Source organism: Chelonia mydas, chromosome 1 (assembly GCF_015237465.2).
Source record: "Chelonia mydas isolate rCheMyd1 chromosome 1, rCheMyd1.pri.v2, whole genome shotgun sequence".
Classification (NCBI taxonomy): domain Eukaryota; kingdom Metazoa; phylum Chordata; order Testudines; family Cheloniidae; genus Chelonia; species Chelonia mydas.
This window is the reverse complement of record NC_057849.1, coordinates 263,775,632-263,795,828: the sequence shown is the minus strand read 5'-3', so window position 1 is coordinate 263,795,828 and position 20,197 is coordinate 263,775,632. Positions and strand designations below refer to the sequence as shown.

Sequence of the window (20,197 nt, the reverse complement as noted above, 5' to 3'; positions counted from 1 at the left end):
CAATCCCCAATCTTTTTCTATGTCCTATTCTAACTTATTTCTCTATAAAGTTGTTTTCTAGAATTTCTTTCCTTGCTACTATGTATTTCTTTCTTTAAAAAAAATTAGTTCACTACTATGAGTTTAAAAATGTAGGTCCTGATCCTGCAAAAGACTCATTCATAAGATTAACTCGTTGCAAGATTGTGAGCTTCATTTTTAAGGGTATTTAGATGCGTAAAGATGCAAACAGGCACCTACTGGGATTTTCAAATGCACATAGGCATTTACCTATATTTAGGGGCATCTAAATATATTTAAAAATCTGGCCCTAAGAGTCTTAAATGAATTACATGCACACACTTTTGAAAATATGATATATATATGTGCACAAACTAATCTAGTTTAGGATTCTTAACCCTTGCAAACGCTGCTTTGAAACTAAAAAACAACAAAAACGGATACTGCATTTGCTGATTTGGATCTGGCCCCAATATCTGAATATGCAACAATGACTAGGTTTAATTCTTTGATCAACAGCATGAGGACAGCTTTTTAACCTTACCTGTGCCATCTGCCTCTCCAGTTTTGACCGGGGAATATCTTCAAAATAGTTTTCATTTCTTCTTCTCCTCGCATCCCCCTGCATGATAATGTGAGGAACGTCTAGGGAGCCACCGGTAGTGTAAGTGCTTTGGCTAAGTGAGGGAGACAACTGAGGAGGAGTATGGTTACCGCTGGGTTCCTGGATAGAAATGGAAAATGTAGCATGGTATAATACCATTTTTATGTCTTCAAGCAACCTGTTTAAAACTATATTTGAACTATTGTCAATACAAAATGTAGGAGCATTTCCTGAAGAAAGAATTTATAATGAATGAATGTTATTTTATATTAGATCAGGGGTCGGCAACCTATGGCACGCGGGCCAAAGACGGCACGCGAGCCGATTTTTAATGGCACGCTGCTGCCTGCCGGGTCCCAGCCACCAGCCCCGCTCAGCCCGCTGCTGAACCCAGGCCGGGACCCCGGCAGGCAGCAGCGTGCCATTAAAAATCCTGCCCACTCTGGCCCATTCTTCTCTGCCCCCCCGCCGGGGCAGGGTGAAGAAGCTTGGTCCTGCCGGCTGCTGCTGCAGGGCAGGCAAGCTCCCCCTCCCGGACCTCTTCCCCCAGCGTGCTGGGTTCCTGCCCAACCTCCTCCTCTCCCTCCCTGCCACCGATCAGCTGATGGCCCTTGCGGGGGAGGGGCAGAAGTGGAGCCGCAGCGCGCTCGCTGCGTGGAAGAGGCGGAGAAGAGGTGGGGACGGGGCCTTGGGGAAGGGGGGGTGGAATCAGGGCATATCCCCGCCAGCCTCTTGCCATGAGCTGCCCAGGGCAAGGGGCTGGGAGCACCCCCATGACCCCAGCCTACACCCCCAGCCCTCTGCCCTGACCCCTACACCCCCCTCACACCCGCCCAGCCCTCTGCCCTGATCCCTACACCCCCCACACACCCCAGCCCTCTGCCCCGACCCCTGCACCCCCCCACACCCCCAGCCCTCTGCCCTGACCCCTACACCCCCCTCACACCCGTCCAGCCCTCTGCCCTGATCCGTACACCCCCCACACACCCCCAGCCCTCTGCCCTGATCCGTACACCTCCCACACACCCCCAGCCCTCTGCTCTGATCCCTGCACCCTCCCACACCCCAGCCCTCTGCCCTGACCCTTGCACCCCCCCACACCCCAGCCCTCTGCCCCGACCCCTGCACCTCCCCCACCCCAGCCCTCTGCCCTGACCCCTGCACCCCCTCACACACCCAGCCCTCTGCCCTGACCCCTATACCCCCCCGACCCCAGCCCTGACTCCAGCACCCCCCACACATACCCAGCCCCCTCCACACCTCTTGCCCTGACTCCTGCACCCCCTCACATGCCCCCAGCCCTCTGCCCTGACTCCTGCACCCACCACACATACTCAGCTCCCCCCACACCCCATGTCCTGACTCTTGCACCCCCCACATTCCTACCCCCACCCTGAGAACCAAACGGGAGCTCCTGCACCCCCCCCCCATTCCCACCTGCACGCTTCGCACCAAATGGGAGCTGCCCAGGTAAGCACTCCACCCCCAAACCTCCTGCCCCAACCCTGAGCCCCTCCCTCATTGTAGCTCCTGGCCTGACCCTACACCCCAACCCCCAGCCTGCTCCTTCACCCCCAGCCCTGTGCTCAGTGCACTCCCACCCTCAGCTCAGTGCAGAGAGAGAGGAAGAGAATGGGCTAGAACCAGGGAGAAGGTAGGTACCTACTCTATATGGGCAGGGCCAGGATCCCAGACCGGCAGCGGGCTGAGCGGGGCTGGCAGCCGGGACCCTGGCTGGCCGGAGCCGGCGGACGGAACCCCAGACAGGCAGCGGGCTAAGCAGCAGCGGGCTGAGCTGCTCAGCCCACTGCCAGTCTGGGGTCCCAGCCACTGGCCCCGCTCAGCCCACTGCCGGTCTGGGGTTCTGGCTGCCGGCCCCTTGCCAGCCGGGGTCCCGGCCGCAGGCCCCACTCAGCCCGCTGCCGGCCTAGGTGAACGGAACCCCAGGCTGGCAGCGGGCTGAGCAGGTCGGCGGTGTAAGATCAGCATTTTAATTTAATTTTAAATGAAGCTTCTTAAACATTTTGAAAACCTTGTTTACTTTGCATACGACAATAGTTTAGTTATATAATATATAGACTTATAGAGAGAGACCTTCTAAAAAATGTTAAAATGTATTACTGGTACGTGAAACCTTAAATTAAAGTGAATAAATGAAGATTCGGCACACCACTTCTGAAAGGTTGCCGATCCCTGTATTAGATTGTGACTTGCCCTACACAACTTGTAGAGGGCAGTAATGCACCCTTATTTTCCTCACAGCCTCCCCACACCACCAGTTTGTGAGCAGGCTCCATGGAGACACGATTCCTCCTGTGTAGCTGGAAGTTGATGGAGATGCGTGGCGAATGAGCAGCACAGAAGGGGAAGTAATCTGCTACTGGTATAGGCTGGTAGAAAATTACATCCCCATTTCCCAACTCTGAGCCAAGTCCTCTCCCAGAGTTGCTGCTGGGAAGATACAGCTACATGCCAGCCCTTGCAGGGTCCAGCTAAACACACAATTGATGCCTTAACTATTTGTAAGGGGCAATATACCACCACTTGGGAGAAGCCACGTGGTTTGTACTCCAGCAATGTCTCCCCTTGTTGGGAGAGAACATGAGTGTACAGAGATATAAGATACATACTTTACTTACAATTTGTAATGGCCCTGCAGAATACAGTTGATATGGGGATATTAGAGAGAGAAACAGAACATAGATTACAACTCCCAGGGCTCCAGAAAACATCAGTGTATTAGTATCTAGCCAAACTGTTTGTAACAGATGCAGGACACGGTGGCCTTGTCTAGGACACTGGGGTAATTTGGGAGTTGCAACCTTCTCGTACATCCAACAACACAACATTGCAAACATTAGTGTTCAGGTGTTCGTACTACCAGCGAAGTTCCACTTGCTAGTAGGAAAGCTAACAGCATGCTCTCTACCACCACGACAATCTGCACGGGTGCTGTACTAGTAGGGACTGCAAACACTAGCATAGCAACTGCACTGGATCAATTCTTCCTCCCACATCTGTCCCACAATGCACTAGTCACTTCTTAAGTGGACTCTGATCAATTTTCTGGACTCTGCTGTAGAGTCAAGTTCTCCAGAAGCCCTCACCTGCACAACTGGGCAGCACACCTTCGGTCTCCATGTGTGTACCTCTTTTTGCCAGCATCCACTTCTGTGCAATCGTCAAATTTCAGTGTTAGCTTCCCAAGCTGCTTTTGAATCACGTCTCAAAAGAAGCTTTTGTGCAAGGATACCTTAAGCTGGCCTGAGGTTCACAAGAGTGCTTGTCCAGATCTGGGGTGACCAGGAGATACAGTTACAGATGAACCCCACTATCAGGAACAGTCTGGTTTCTGACCAGGTGTTGAGCAGATGGCCCAGTTATCACATGCACCAGGAAACAGTGCCAGGAGAAGATAAAGATAATTTTCTTAGATTAAGTTATTTGGAGCAGGGAATGTGCCAGTTTATGTGTATGAAGCATAACTATAATATAAGTATTTAACATTAAACAACAATGGGCCTGAAGGTACCGTACAACAATGCCGAGATACAAACGGCTGCTCTGGCGCAGGGAAGAAAACCTACTTCTTATTGTTTTAGAGGAGTAATTAAAGTGGATTCTTGGTTCAGTTTTCCACAGAGCCAAACTAGATTGTGGACCGCACTAAGGCATCCTATTTCAAGCTGCTGAGAGACCAGGAGGAGAGTAAGGAGGCCTGGGGTGGTCTAATGTGGTTGGTTGCTCTTCCAATGGAAGGTTTCTGCTCATAGATAAGAGTGATCAATCTCCGCATTTCATACTGTATCTTTGTTACTTTTGCTTTAATATTTACCAATGTTTTCTTCATTAAAAAAATAATGTTTAAAGCTACTGTAGGAACTAGAAAAACTGAAGTGGTGGTATGAGGCTATTAGCCCAGCTAAGACTTATATTGGCATCCTTTTAGGAACAATCTTCACACCAAAAAATGGTTCTTTCAATGTGCTAGACACAAACAGATCTTCCTACAGAAGCAGATATACATTTCACTGTATCCAAACTATTCTTCAGCTTGAAATAAAATCATTAGTGCATATTATAAGGTAACACTCCCTTATGTTTTCGTTTGAGTATTTCTATGGTACAGTATCTCAGCTATTGAAGGAGTAGAGGATCTTAATCCAAACTCATGTCCTTTCCTTTAGGACTCCCAGTGAAGACAACTGTACATAAAGTGATGAATAATATTTAGTTACTGTCTCCATTAGTAATTCTAGCTGTTGGGCAGTGAAATATTTTTCCTCATCCTGATTACATGAGGAGGAGATCTAGTGTACTTTTCACTGTACAGAGAACGTACAATGCTGCTAGTAACATAGGATGTGAAAGCTTTTCCACCAGCAGAAGAGGAACATCACCATGTATAGAAATAGTTTTCAAGTCCAATACATCGAAACCCCTGAGTGAGTGTGTGCTACTTTCAGCATTGGCCATTTCTTTTTTATTTTAGCACTTGCAGTGTGCCAGGAGACCATTCACACAACAAACCAAGATATAAAATGTAACTAAAAATACCCTATTTTGAGCAATTCTCTAGGGCAGGACATCATGAACTGAAAGGTACTTTTGCTAGTACAATATTAAAAAACAGGTTATAGATTTCTAAATCTAAGCATTTGTATATAGCGTTTGACACTAAGACGGTAAAAACAGGGAGGTCACAGAATCGATAATTTTCTGTTAAAATAAGATTATAAAAGGCAGCAGCAGTTCCCACTCTAGCTTTACCTTCTCCTCCCAACACCAGGAAATACAACTAGGGAGCACATTATGCGCCTGACAACTGGAAATCCATTCCAGAATGAAATTCCAATCAGAGGAGCAGTCACATGGAAATACTCAAATCAAATCTACTCAAACAGGGAAGAACTGAATGAAAATGTCATAGTAAAAGGTGCTAATAAGCATGAACTACCTTGAACACAACATAGTAAAGACAGGGTCCCCAGACCATAACGTAATACGGATAATAGATACCAAGAAAGCAAAATTTCTGGGATTAGAAATCTAGTGAATTTATTGCAATGGGAGGGATATAAAAATCAGTGAATGTGGAAAATCCCAAGAGGTACCATGACCAGGCTTGCAGGAGTGGGGTTATTAATGGAAACTGAGTAAGACAAGTAACTTTAGATACCCAGAAACACCTTGATATCTCTACATGTTTATCTCACTGATTTCAGTTAGCTCTGTGTAACTAAAGCAGAGACTTGCACTACAGAGCAGCAAACAAAAAGGAAAGTGATAAAACTCATTCTATATGCTTAGCTACTAAGTGACAATTCTTTTTGCTTTCAGTTTTCTTTTTAAATAGGATTTTTATAAAATGATTGCTGACTTTACAAGATACCAAATTTGCTAGAAACTTACCCTGAGGGTTATTGACCTTGGTGGTTTCTGAGGAGGGTCTTCGTGAAGCCTATCTCCCAGAGATGCCAAAATACGTTTCCTGTGGCCAACCAAGCTGATTTTTAAAACCTGAAAAATAATAAAAGCTCAGATAAGAACATTCATTAAAATCATTAAACAAAGAACCAGTCAGAAACAAACACCTTTTCTATAAACTTCTTAACAGGTAAGTACTCTGCATTGGTCAAGTAGAAAGAAAGAGCGAGCGAGCAGTGGAAGGTGTACAAAGATTAGCAGAGCGGGTTACAGGTCAGAGAGGAGGATGCAGAGTAAAAGGAGGCGAGAATGATATAGAATGGGGGGAAAAGAAAAGCAGGTACAGTTAAGGAACGCAAAGACAGGCAGAGCAGCAGAGTAGGGAGAAGAGCAAAATCAAAGTGGCGGGAGAGAGAATTCCAGATTGAATTCCAGATGGAACAGTAGTACCAGAAAAAAGGGGGGGAAAAAAAACCAGTAAGAAAAGACTGGGGCAAAAAATGTAGGAATGCAGACAAGAGTGAGCAATGGAGAATAAAGGGAGCAACTGAAATGGAGGAATAGTGGTGCTAGAAGAGTGAAGAGTGGCCAGACTAATGGTTAGAGGAAAAGGGGAGAGGAAAGAAATGAGAGAGGGAGGAAGTGAACAGCAAATAGAAAAGCTGGTACTTCTATAACTCTCCACCATAGGATTCTCAGAAGCAATCTCAGCCTCCACACACAGAGTCAGCAACACTCTCAGGCACGGTGTGCACCAAAGAAACACAGATTTGATTCCCGCCAATCCTGGTCAGACCCCGTCCTCCTCTAGACAGAAATAAAACCTCTCTCCATAGCAAGACAACAAACAATTACCCCCAGTGGACTGACCAAAAATGTTTGGACTTGCCAAATTCCAATTTATAAAAATTTATAATTTTAATTTATAAAAAATGATAGCTGATCAAGAGTTGAATAATTACTGTGTCACTACAACTCCCTAACTACTTCTACTGATGCTCTAGCATCAAAGCAAGCTCTCTCCCTCACCTCCTCCCCCCCCTCCCCCCGCAGTTGTTGGAAATATGAGGTGGAGGGGAGGTGTAAGGACAAGGCAGAAAACCTGAGCATCAGTGGCAGAAAATAAAGTCTGATACAAAGAATTTCTACAAATCTATGCCAATGAGCTAGGAGGCAGAGATCCAACTTCTGCTCTGTCATAATCATAAAAATGGCAAAATCACACCTTTGTAGAATCCTTCCAGGCTTCAAATTGCTTCCTTTCTTCCTGAACACATCACCTTCCATTGTGGGGCCACTACTAATAGAGACTGTCAACACTGACATGGATGCAGGGGATTTCTCTTTCACACTAAAACAGGCAATGGCCCAGACAGTATTGAGAAACCATTCTTCGACACTAGTGACCTCCCAAACTACTGCCTGGTCTCTAGCGTCCCTTTTCTAAACAACCTGATCAAGAAGTCAGCAACCTTTCAGCAACCAATATCTTAGATCTGACTCAATCTGGTGTCAGAACAGGGCACAGTACAGAGACATCTATTGTTGCTTTGGTAGTTGACCTCCTCCTGTCCACAAATAGGGGAGCTGCATTCACACTCACCCTGCTGGTCCTGTCTGTGCTATTTCATATTGTTGAGCATCTAACAGTCTGGTTGCCTGCAGCTAAAGAGGTCACCGGAACCACCACAAAACCAGGGCTTTCTGTTCAGATTGAACCCTGAGGATCATTGTGAGTAGCTGTTCCTCCACAGCAGGCCCCCCTGAAGAGTCCCACAAGCTTGTTATCTTCATATTATTCAAGATATATAGGAAGACATTAGGAAAGTCAGTGAGACAACACAGGCTGAAATGCCAGCAGTATACAGGAGACACTAAAGTCTGCATCCACTTTACATCAAATGTAAACAGCACCAAGATGGGTGAGGTCCAGAGGATCACAGAAGGGCAAACATAGAACCTATCTTTAAAAAGGAGAACAAAGAGGACCCAGGGAACTATAGATCAATCAGCCTAACTTCAATACCTGGAAAGACACTGGAACAAATTATTTAATAATCAATTTGTAAGCATCTAGAGGATAATGGTATGATAAGTAATAACCAACACGGATTTGTCAAGAACTCATGCCTAACCAACCTAATTTCCTTTCAGGCCTAATGGATGTGGGGGGAAGCTGTAGATGGGATATATGTTGATTTTAGTAAGCCTTTTGACACAATCCCACATGATTTTCTCAAAGGCAAATGAGGGAAAAGTAGGTCTAGATGAAATTACCATAAGATGGGTGCACAACTGGTTGAAAGATCATCATCCGATGAAGTGAGCTGTAGCTCACGAAAGCTCATGCTCAAATAAATTGGTTAGTCTCTAAGGTGCCACAAGTACTCCTTTTCTTTTTACTCAAAGAGTAGCTATCAATGGTTCACTGTCAAACTGGGAGGGCGTATCTACAAAGGTTCTTCTCGGTCTGATACTATTCAGTATTTTCATTAATGACTTGAACAACAGAGTGAAGAGTATGCTTATAAAATTTGTTGATGATGACAAACTGGGAGGGGTTCCTAGTACTTTGGAGGACAGGATTAGAAATCAAAACAATCTTGACAAATTGGAGAATTGGTCTGAAATCAACAAGATGAAATTCAATAAAAACAAGTGCAAAATACTACACTTGGGGTGAAAAAAAGCAAATGAACAACTACAAAATAACTGGCTAGGCAGTACTATGGCTAAAAGGGATCTGGGGGTTATAGTGGATCACACATTGAACATGAGCTTTGAATGCCCAATTATCAATGGCAGGAAAAAAAGCCCATCTTATACTTGTTAGTTGCTTGAAGATTGGGCCCCATCACATCACATCAGTCCTTGCCAAAGCAACACACACATTCATGATCTTCATGTTTGATCACTACATTTCATATCTAGGAATGACGCCAAAACATCCCCAAATGCTCCCATTGGTACAAAAAGGTAGCAGATCATTTGTTTAACACAACAGGTCACTCTGAACACATAACTCCAGTGCTCCGGTCTCTTTGCTGACTCCCAGTTGAATGAAGAGGCCAGTTCAAAGTCTCTGTCTCGATATTCAAAGCTTTACATGGGCTTGGCCCTAGCAATCTGAGAAATTGCCTCTCCCTCCATGACTAGTGAAACTGATGGCTAAGAAGCATTAGCAAGATCGCTAATTAATAAATCAGAGCAGGGATGACTTGAGTGTCACTTACTCTTCCTGCGGCTTCATGCAACTGATGAACACCATGACAGAAGAGAAATGAGTCCCTGGAACTTTGCAGGTCAGGGCTCTGGAGGTGGGTCTCCAATTGATTAAGCTCTTTTGAAAAGAGTGGGCTTAATCTGAAAACTGCACCGATCTCAGAATACTAGGAACACCACACAACCTGTATCACATTTTGTTCTTTCATGAAAAGTGGATCTTACTGTGAATCTGGATGTGGAAGGGTTTGAAGATGCGCCTTACAGAAACATTTCATATTTGGCCAATAGGAAAACCTAATCACAGATCAGGGACTAACCACTTTGTTAATGAAAGATGCTTTGGTTTTGGTCTCAAAATGCACAATGGCTCCCTCATAATTGTCTTACCTGGATGTTCATTGATCATCTTCCCAATAGGAAATGTCATTATCTGAAGCCCTTATACATCTGAGTTATAAGAAGAGAGTTCAACAGATAATCTCAAAAATTGTTCTGTGATAGATTATCCCTGACAATATTTAGCAAAAATGTCAAATATCAGAAATATGGGTCAATAGCATGTAAAGGGAATGAGGCCTAGGGCAGCATAATATTACATGTATCCTAATGTTTCATACCAAAAGGCCATAAGAGACTCTCACTTACTTGGTGCACCCAGCCATCTAGTGCCCCACCAGTATTTTCAAAATCAGGTTAACACTGATATACTTAACAAATAACACTGAACAAATACTGAATTCTACAGTCAATTAATAGCATCCATATAATTGTTATGCAATTTAGCATTATGCAGTAAAGATTGTAGCATATTTCCTACATGGCAGTGAAACGAGTTTTTGCAGTTTGGCGGTGGTAAATCATATAGATTGTGTCATGACACCGCTACAGTAGCGTAAGGCTAAATTTCGTATCAGAGACAAAAAAGCACGTGTGTGATATGCCTCTCACTTTGCCGACAAACATGATACATGCCACAAAAGAGTGAAAGCCCATATCACATTTTTGGATTAAGTATAACTTCCATTGTAGTGAGTTTGCTTATACTTGGTGGTGTAATAGAATTACAAGAAGAGTGGAGCAAGTCATTTGTCAAAAGAAAAATGTAGGCACAGAGATGAAGTAATATTATATTTATGTCTCCATATTCTCCATTCATTCCACTGGAGAATATTACAAATTCACAAAATATGACTGCAACATTTTGCATTTGGATTTTTGATTTAGCTGACAGATATGAAAACACACACACACACACACACACGTGTATCCTGATAACTCCCTAGTGACTACATACATACAGATGCTGGAAAAGGAAAAGCTATGTCTGCTAAGGTTGGCATAAACTTACACAATAATTTTTTTTTTGGGGGGGGGGGAACTATAAAGGCTAACAGAATTCAAGAAAACAAATCCTGAAAAATTATGAGCTCTGGTGAATATTATGTAAGAACAGTTTAATAGGGCTGTCAGTGTGCCTGAAGCACCTGACCTTGTTAGCAGGTATTGATCCTGCTGGAAAAGGGATAAGTGGGTTCTGCTGAGTCACTGAGGCAGGTAGCTCCTTACCCCAGGCAGATCTAAGATAGGTGGGAGCATTTCTCTAGAGACAGTGAGGTAGGGTCTGGGCTGGGCAGTCCTGAATTAGAAATCCTAAGAGCATTCAATCCTCGGGAGAGGGCTTGAACGGAATACTATGTTACTTTTAATTTCTTTATTAACAAATCCACACCCCAGAAAGGGGATGGGTTTTTTATTCCAGCTAGCGTGTTGACTTTGTTTTGGGGTGGTTTGGAACAGGCAAGGCAGCAGTACTAACAGCCATGGCTGTGGAAGAAGGCTGGAGACTGACTCAGTTAGGAGGCAACAGCACCTCGATGCCATTGAGCTGGGAGCAGTACAAGAAAGTAAACAGAGCTCAGAATAGCACTAACATTTTACGAGTGGCATAATCAGTTCCTCCAGTATTTAAGCTTCATTAATTAAAAAATGTTTCTAAGGCCTTAGGGTTGCGAAGGAAACCTTGTAAATATGAACCAATCAGGTGCTGTCTTCCTGAGCCTGCAGGTAAACATCTAAAATGTTAATTGAAATTCAACACTGTTAACTATTTTATTGCTGATCACTTTAGGTGAAACCATAAGCTTTCTGGGATAGTGTGCAGATAGTAAATTGAGTATCACCACTTTCCCCCACCCGCCACAGCGTGGCCCCTGGTTGGATAATACCAAACACCACCAGAATTAAGTGTCCAGAGCCCCCATATACTGCAGCAACGGGTGCTTTAGAAATGCATACGTAAGGCTACGATTCTTGTGAAAAGAAAGAATTCAGGGAACAAGAATCAGCCAGTGTGGAGTCATGAGGGTCTAAAAAGGAGACCAGGAAATGTAAAAATGAATTGGATTTCAATCCACACCCACACCCAGGGAATCAGTTTTGTAGTTGAAGGCCTGTAGAAATGATTCCTCCCCAAATTCTCCTCTGCAGATGCTCTTACTCAGCTGAGTGATGGGTATTATAAAGATTTGGAAAATTTAATCATCCATAAATTAGCAGAGCTCCTGTCATAAATGAACCCCCAAGCAAATATCTAGATCATTTTCCAGATATGATCATCCTATGGTATGAAATCATATTAAGTATGGATACAAACTGTGTTACAACATTCTACCACAGTACTGGAGCTGTATAGAAAACGATCGGCCAAACCCTGAAACTCAGGCCTTGTTCACACTGGGACTTGTACAGTAATTTGTATTTGGATCTATTTTCAAATATAGTTAAAACCACGTTTGGTTGCAATTGCTCGTGGCAAACCTGAGTCATCTTTGTAAGCCATTAGAGCATTGAGATGTAGCAGTTTCTGAATGAGTGTGATAACCCCATATACATAGTGGAACTTTATGCACTTAAAGTATTAAAATATATTTTACATTTTTAAAATTTAAAGCATTTATATTCCTCCACTGTGTTTTTTTAAAATACATTTTAAAACACTGGAGCACAGGATTCATGTCATAACAGGATCTGACAAGGCAGTAGTAATAACACAGCAGAGTCTTTCCTCGGGAAAAATGGTAAGAAACTGAAGTACAGCAGTCCCACTAGTGCACACGTCCATCTTTCCTGATCTATAATTTACCCAAAAAACTTTGCCGTGGGCTGAAAGTGGGTATCCATTACACGGGGTAAATCATTTCCATTTTAGTGACAAATAAATATGGCTGAACCGTTAAACTTTTAACAGTTACTGTACATATTTATGTAACCTGCAACACTGATACAATTACACTGGGCCTCACTGCTCCGTCCTGCTGAGAAACTTGCTGCAGGGTGGTAGAGACACAGGGAAAAACAGATGTTCACTTTGCAAAGTTTCTTGTTAAGCATTCCTTCCTCAAGGGCATGTGGTCTGAGGCCCCGAGGGTTTGCATGGAGTGAGGTGTCTCAACCCCAGGGATCCTAGGAATTGGTGAAGAGGGGACCTGCTAGATCCATGGAAGCGGGAGTTGTCTGCAATGGACACCTGCCCCTCCACGCTATTCTGCTGGCCCTCTTCCTCTTAGAACTATGGTGGCATTGAGAATCAATCATGGCCTTGTAGGTGCCAAGCTGCCATCAGCTGAGTGCTCCTGCAGCTCCTCAGAAACAGCCATAGACAATGCAAATTCATACAGCTCCATGCTGTGCTAACTCCTAGCCACCTTTTTACCCAGGAATCCAGCCAGCCTGCAGGGGATAGTACTGTAGAGTGGCTAGTTCCTTATTCTTCCCCATCTTAAACACGGCCCTTACCCCAAAACATCAGCAGATCGTCTGCATGCTTAATGCATTAGAAGGCTCCTTGGTGTGCACGCACCATGAATGCCTTCAAAAAAGGAATACACCGGTCTGCTGTCATCTTGAGGTAAAAGAGCTGTTGCAACATAGCTGGACACAAGACGACAATATTTCTGGCTGCCGTTGTTTCAACAGAAGTCACTACTTCCATGTACATCAAGCTGGTGAGAGACTGGCTTATAAATGATACAGGGTATGTGTCATTATTCTACTGTATATATTAACCATTTTGAAACAGTTGTCAAGTTGTCTTGGTGACAACAACATTCCACAAAGACAGATGGTTGTCTAATAAATTCTGTTTCTATAAGTCAGTCATGAAGAAGTGAGATAAATAATCTACCTGGAAAAATAAGGCTCAAATATAACTCAGAATGCAGTTCTGCAAGTAAGGGTTCTGATGGGCTTATGTCTTCTTTAAGTATCTGGAATTATGGGTCCTGATTCTGGTTTCATCTGTGCTGGTGTAAATCAGAAATACATCCACTGAAGCCAATTGAGTTACACTGTTGTAAAACCGGTGTAATGCAAGATCAGATTCAGGCATCTTATGTTTATTTATTTAAGCATTATCCTGTAGCACTCAAGTTACTGGGAGTTTGGTCATTGACTTAAATAGAAAATCTTCGATTTACACTCTGAGCCTCATCCTGCCATCAACCTGATTTCAAAATTCTCATTTACTTCAGTGGCAGGATCAGATGTGTCTTAAGAAAATATATTAGATTGTAAGTGCTTCCTGTTATTGAGTTCTATATAAAAATAATAATACTGATTTTCTGCTTGTAACTGATGATCTTTAATGTTCCAACTGAAAATTATTAGTTTCATTTTTTTATCATGGTCTTCTCCTAATTTCTATTAAATTAGATCTGGTCATTAAAGATTTTCACTATATCCCCTGATGACTGGTCTTAGGCTGCATGTTGAATCACTTTTTAGAACAACTTTTACTTTAGTTTTTCATGAACACATTCATGGACTTTTTAAAACATCTTGATTTCATAGTTTTGCAAACCACAGATGTAACAAAAACATTTACACACACACAAAGATTTTATATATTTGTAATATATACATTTTTGTTTTATACACACACCATATACACACACGGTGTTTGTATAAATATATAGTGGGTGTATAAAAAAAAGAATTTTTGATTATATCTGAGGTTTGCAAAAACATTAAACTGAGATGTTTAAAAAGCCATTGAACAATATCCTCTCCGCCCCAGAATTATTAGAATCATGATCAACTTGGCTTATTCTGAGTCACAAGGCCAAAAATGATTTATCATTTTATTTAAACAGCACTTAATGATGAACTGTTTTATAGACACAAACAGTAAAATGTACTTCTCCCATCCTCACAAAGCCAGACTATTCAGGCTCCATGTGGGTGGAGTGGGTGCAGTAATACAGGTGAAATCCACCTCCCATCCAGTACTAGAACATGGAATTGCTATGTAGCTAACCCCTCCCATTGGCTTCTGTTCCTGCCTGAGAATTGAAATAATGGTTGCAAGCCCTCAGATCCAGATGTACAGAGTAGATGGGTTCATGGACCTGGGGAATCTCTTCTGTCCTACCCCATGGTAGGGCTAGCACAGAGACCCCAGAGTTCCAATGTGTTATCCCATTTTATCTTGCAATATTATTTGTATAACAGATCATCTAAAAGCATAATTTGTGTCACTGGCAACATAACAAATCCTACACCGTTCTTCTAATCTTGGAGAGTATTTCAAATAGTTTGCTGCTAGCAAAGTACATGAAATCTGTATACAAGAATGAACAGCATTTAGGGTGGTGAAATCTAAAAAATGAAATGTGAATCTCTACAGCAATCTCTGATACTCACTGGGGTAAAATGGATGTAGTTGCTAAGTATGACACAGTTCTAACAAGATTATTGATTCCAGGTAAAAGGAAAGTGCGCATTCTTTTAATAAGTGTTCACTGAATTACTAAACAGAATTATATATCACAAGTGCCAAAATAATTTGATGATGATGATTATTATTCCAATGAATACCAAAGGGAGCAAATAATGATTTGCCACTTGGTACAAAAAGTGCAACTTACTGTAGTTCACAATTATAATAAAAATAGACACTTGATACATATGGAACAAAAATAATTCTTTTTCTAACATAAGGGTAATGATTGCAATATTTTATAGAGAAAAATATATGAGAATAGAAATTTGATTATATAAGTTTGTTTTTACATCATGCAATTATATATCATGGTAAAAATGGTAATGAAACATAATAAAAAACTAATACAATATAGTGTTGGATACCTCCTCTTAACATTAAAATTTAATGCATACTATTAACATGGTGACATTAGACAAAACACTACAAAAGCCATCTTCAACATGCACAGAGAAGGTCAAATATCCAACATGACAAATTTTGTTAATCATCAAAATAAATGCTTTTGAAAAACGTCATTTAATTTAGAAGAGGTAGCTTCCATTTGCTGATACATTTACAAGTCAGACAGCTCTCTGGTTGATAACCTAATTATTATTATGTTTGAGAATTTTCCATTCAGTAAATGATTGGGTCCCTGCACCAAACTAAGCCGAACAGCATGAGCCCAAACCTTGCACGCCTTAGTCAAACAAAACTGTCAGTGAAGACAATTTTCGCCTGCATTCAGGCTGTTTTGTGTTAAATGGTGATGTGCAGAGAATAAAAAAAAAAAGACATATTTTTCCAAAAAATGCCATTGTTACTCATCCTTACCTGCTAAGTCTCTGAATTCAATATTTGATCAAACACTGCATTAATATTATAGTATAAGTGTAGTCACTTTACAAAGGAAGAGCTTAAAAAATAAAAATGTGAAACTTGTTTGTACATTTTGAAAGAAGAATCATCCTCAACAATGTCAATATGACAACATAGGGAAGTCACAGCAAGAAGAAGACAAGTATCCTCCTCACATATACCCCGAAGTATCACAGAAGCGTTCCTAGAGAATCAGCTGAACTACATGAAGTTACTAGCTTGAAAGACATTGTTCTTCATTGCCAGTTAATCTCGTACATCACAGGCTGGCATCATGCTGTACTTTGACTCTTAATTTGTGAGGAAGAAGCACCTTGGGTGGGAGAAAACAGACTCTGTGAGCACAGCAGAACAGTTGGATTAACTCCACCAGGGGCAGAGGGGACAGCAAAAGCATTTCTCAAAATATCTGTTCCTTTCATGCCTTGAGGTGAACATTATCAGAGACAAGGGGTTACAAAAGGATACAAATAAAATGGCAAAAAATATTCATCCATCAATAGCTGAAGAGAGTTCTCCCTTGTGGCTCTAAGTAACATGACAAATATCAACACAACAGATTCATAACCTGCACTATTTGAGATAAATTGATTTCATAAGGCCATTAAAAATCATACACCTCTTATGCAGATTTCTTCATTAAACATTCAACATTAGCATGGCGTGAGCAAAAACAGTTTTGGTCTTGAAGCAAACTGGGAAGAAACTAGGCAGAACTTACTGAGGTGCTCTCTTGTGTTTCCAAGTTTTGGCAGACACGTAGTGAGAAGGGCTATTCTTGGAGTATTTCCATTTAGGCCAAAACCACATACTTGTGGATTATCATGGGAAAGCCTCTCTTTCAATAATTTCCAGTCCAATTTTCTCTTATACAAAATTATTGCTATGGGCTGTTAGCGTAGAATGCTGTAGAACTCCCCCCTCCATAGTGTTCTCATTTTTGTGATCTTTTTCAGAGGTCTCTGGAAAAAATACTTCTTAAAGGACCCTATTAAAGGGTGATGACTCTGATCTCCATGAAGCTGTGTGGGAATGGTGTGCATATCTTGTTCCTCACCTTAGGCCCACCCACTTCCTACTCCTCACCCTGTGCAGATCCTGGGAGTGAAGTCCCAGGAAGGCAGGACAATGGCAGGAAGGCTGGCCCCCACCCTTCACACAGAAGAATCAAATCCATTATCTCAATTCTGCAAGGAGCTCCACATGGTCAGATCTCTGTATCCACACAGAGTCCCACTGGCCGCAGTGGGCCTAGGCACTAAGAGTTGCCAGGTGTCCAGTTTTCAACCAACTCTGGTGGTTCTGGTCAGCACTGCTGACCGGGCTGTTAAAAGTCCAGTTGGCACAGGGCTGTCAGGCTCCCTGTGTAGCTCCTGGGAAGTGGCCAGCATGTCCCTCTGGCTCCTAGGTGTAGAGGCAGCCACAGGGGCTCCATGAGCTGCCCCTGCCCCAAGTGCCGGCTCCGCAGCTCCCACTAACCGGGATCCATGGCCAATGGGAGCTGCGGGGGCGGTGCTTGCAGGTGGGGGCAGCACACAGAGCTGCCTAGGAGCTGGAGAGACATGTCACTGCTCCTGGGAGCCGCCTGAGGTAAGCACCGCCTGGAGCCTGCACCCCACACCCCCTCCCCTGCCCCAGCCCTGAGCCCCCTCCTGCACTCTGAACCCCCCGGCCCCAGCCCGGAGCTGCCTCCTGCACCCCTCCTCCTTGGCCCTACCCCAGAACCCACACCCCTAGCTGGAGCCTTCACCCCCTCCCACACCCCAATCCCCTGCCCCAGCCAGGAACCCCCTCCTGCGTCCTGAACCCCTCATTTCTGGCCCCACCCCCAGCTAGAGCCCCCACACCCCAACCCCCTGACCCAGCCCGGTGAAAATGAGCGAGTGAGTGAGGGTGGGGTAGAGCAAGCAACAGAGGGAGGGGGGATGGAGTGAGCAGGGGCGGGGCAACGGTGTTTGGTTTTCTGTGATTAGAAAGTTGCCAACCCTACTGGGCACTCTTCTCATTGCTGGATTGAGACCCATGTATGGAGAATACAGGGAGGGGGAAGAGGGGTTGGACACTACAATCATGCCCAGGACTATTACCAAACCATTCCTTTTTGAGTAACTAATCCTATATTTCAATATCTCCAATATTGTAATTTATAAAACTTCCTTGAGCCAATGCCTAGACAGTCTTATTGTGGAGTTATAACATTTCCCCTAATATTTAACCCAAATTTTCTCTACCGTAGCTTCTTGTTCTCTTCTTGTTGAGTTATGAAAATAATCATTATTTCCTTTATAAACATCCCTCTACATATTGGCAGAGAGCTGCAATTGCCTTCAGTCTTGTTCTCACTAGATGGAGCATGCTTATTGCACAAATTCTCCAGTTATCAGAGAGTCTTCCAGGCAAGACAGGACTGAGTTTCTAATGTACAAACAAACAGATTAAAAAAGAAACCCACTGCGCCCTGCAAAAAATCCTTTTTTTAGACTTCTACATTTATAAATGATAAAGCAGCAAAAAAAAAAAAAAAGTGAGTACAAGACCAATTTTCTTTTCTTTTGCCCTTTCCTGATACCATATTTCTTATTTTTCAAATGTTTATCTTATATATTGATCTCCCCTGAATTTTCTGTAACTGTGACTGTTTTAATAAAAAAGAGCCCAGGACTGTGTGGAGTACCCCAACAGAGACCTAAGCTGTACCATAAGAGTAGAATAATTGGTCTTATTATTTTATGTATTACTCCCATTAATGTATACAAAATTATATAGAATTGGCCTTTTTTTTTTTTTTTGGTGCCACATTGTTGACTCATGTTCAATTCAATATCTACTACGGCCCTCAGGTAATTCCTCCCGGTATTACTGTGTATGACCCTACAGCCCTTCCTATATGTTGCTTCCTACATCAATCATTTTACATTTCTCTTATTAAGTCTCATGTAATTGATTTCAGTCTATTCTCCAATAAATCCTATTTTACAAATGCTACTACAGCACAGGAGAATCAGTCTTTGGACTGGAAATAATGCCACTACAGATCTGCATTTATTGTGACAAGACAGCAGAATGTGAATCTTTGCTAGATCTTGAAACTATAAATCTGAAAGGAAAAAAGTATTAATTTATAAGTTGAACATACAGCACTGGGAATATTAATCAACAATATTCTTGTGAAGCCAGACAGGTTTTTACATCATCGCTCCACAAATGTAAGCTATGGTACATATTAAATTAACTCACTACAGAAAAAAAAACCCCAACAACCTGTCATGAACATTTTATAGCAAGTCACCACATGAGCTATGATTAATAATGAATCAGAAGTGCAGAGACAGTATGAATAACAAGAAAAGAGAAAAAAAGACTTCATTAAGTTAAAATGATGAAATAATCATGTAATTTAGGTAGTCATTCAGTGTTCTAATGTATAAATTTTTGGGACATATTTATATGTGTATTTAGTTTCAATTTTATGGCCGATGTGAACTGCAATATTAAATAACTGACTGCTTTTTTGGAATAAATAAATAAGGCTAAATCTAGGCACTATTAATTAAGTATAGTTTCAAATACTCAATTATTCTTGTGCACATCCAATTTATATAATTTTTCTTTAAATTCTCCATGTATTTCTTATATTTAGGGTGCAGCAAAGTGTAATTCAAAAAAACGGGATAAATCCACTCCAAGAAAACTGAAATTTAAGCTCTTGCTGCTCCTGTAGTAACACACACTTTCTGTACTTTTAGAGCTCAAAATATTTCTACTCCTGATTTGCGTTCATATTTTCTTTGTTACAGATATGTCATGGAGACTCAATAGTGTAAGAGAACAGAATTTCTGCAGTGCAGTGAAAGTGACTGTGTTGTTTAAGAAGAAGTACTGAAAAATATTTAAGGAGAAGGTTAAGATGTCTTTTAAAAGTATCACATTAAACTCCCTTATGACAGACAGTAGGTTTAATTTTCTGATTTTTAGGGATTCATTCAATATTTAATACATTTCGTAATAGAATTAATGTACAGTTCATCTTTTCTGACTGCAGTCTATATCTTTTCTATTTTACTGAGTCCCAGTATTCCCACTGAGATTTCTAGATTCAGGTATCCTCTCTTGCTGTGAACCAAGAGTACATGATCAATTTTGGAGGTGCAAGCTGAAGTTATGATCATCACAGTCTACCATGCACAGTTAGAAATCATTTTCCAAATGTATCATGCTTGGAGATTTAGTATGTGAGGTAATATCAATGGAATATTTTTAAAAAAAACATCCAGGATGCAAAATAAAGGTCTTGAGTCTCA

General features: G+C 42.1%; 1 protein-coding gene across 12 annotated transcripts in view; it reads right to left on the bottom strand.

Annotated features, from left to right (window-relative positions):
- Positions 1-20,197, bottom strand: part of ANKS1B (ankyrin repeat and sterile alpha motif domain containing 1B) — a 736,839-nt gene that overhangs the window by 74,714 nt on the left and 641,928 nt on the right. For all 12 annotated transcript variants that reach the window (XM_043545507.1, XM_043545504.1, XM_043545515.1 and 9 more), the window contains 2 exons: positions 6,017-6,124; positions 545-724 (listed from right to left, as the gene is read on the bottom strand). In XM_043545507.1, coding sequence (XP_043401442.1) covers positions 545-724; positions 6,017-6,124 — 288 coding nt within the window. The remainder of the gene's footprint in view (positions 1-544; positions 725-6,016; positions 6,125-20,197) is intronic.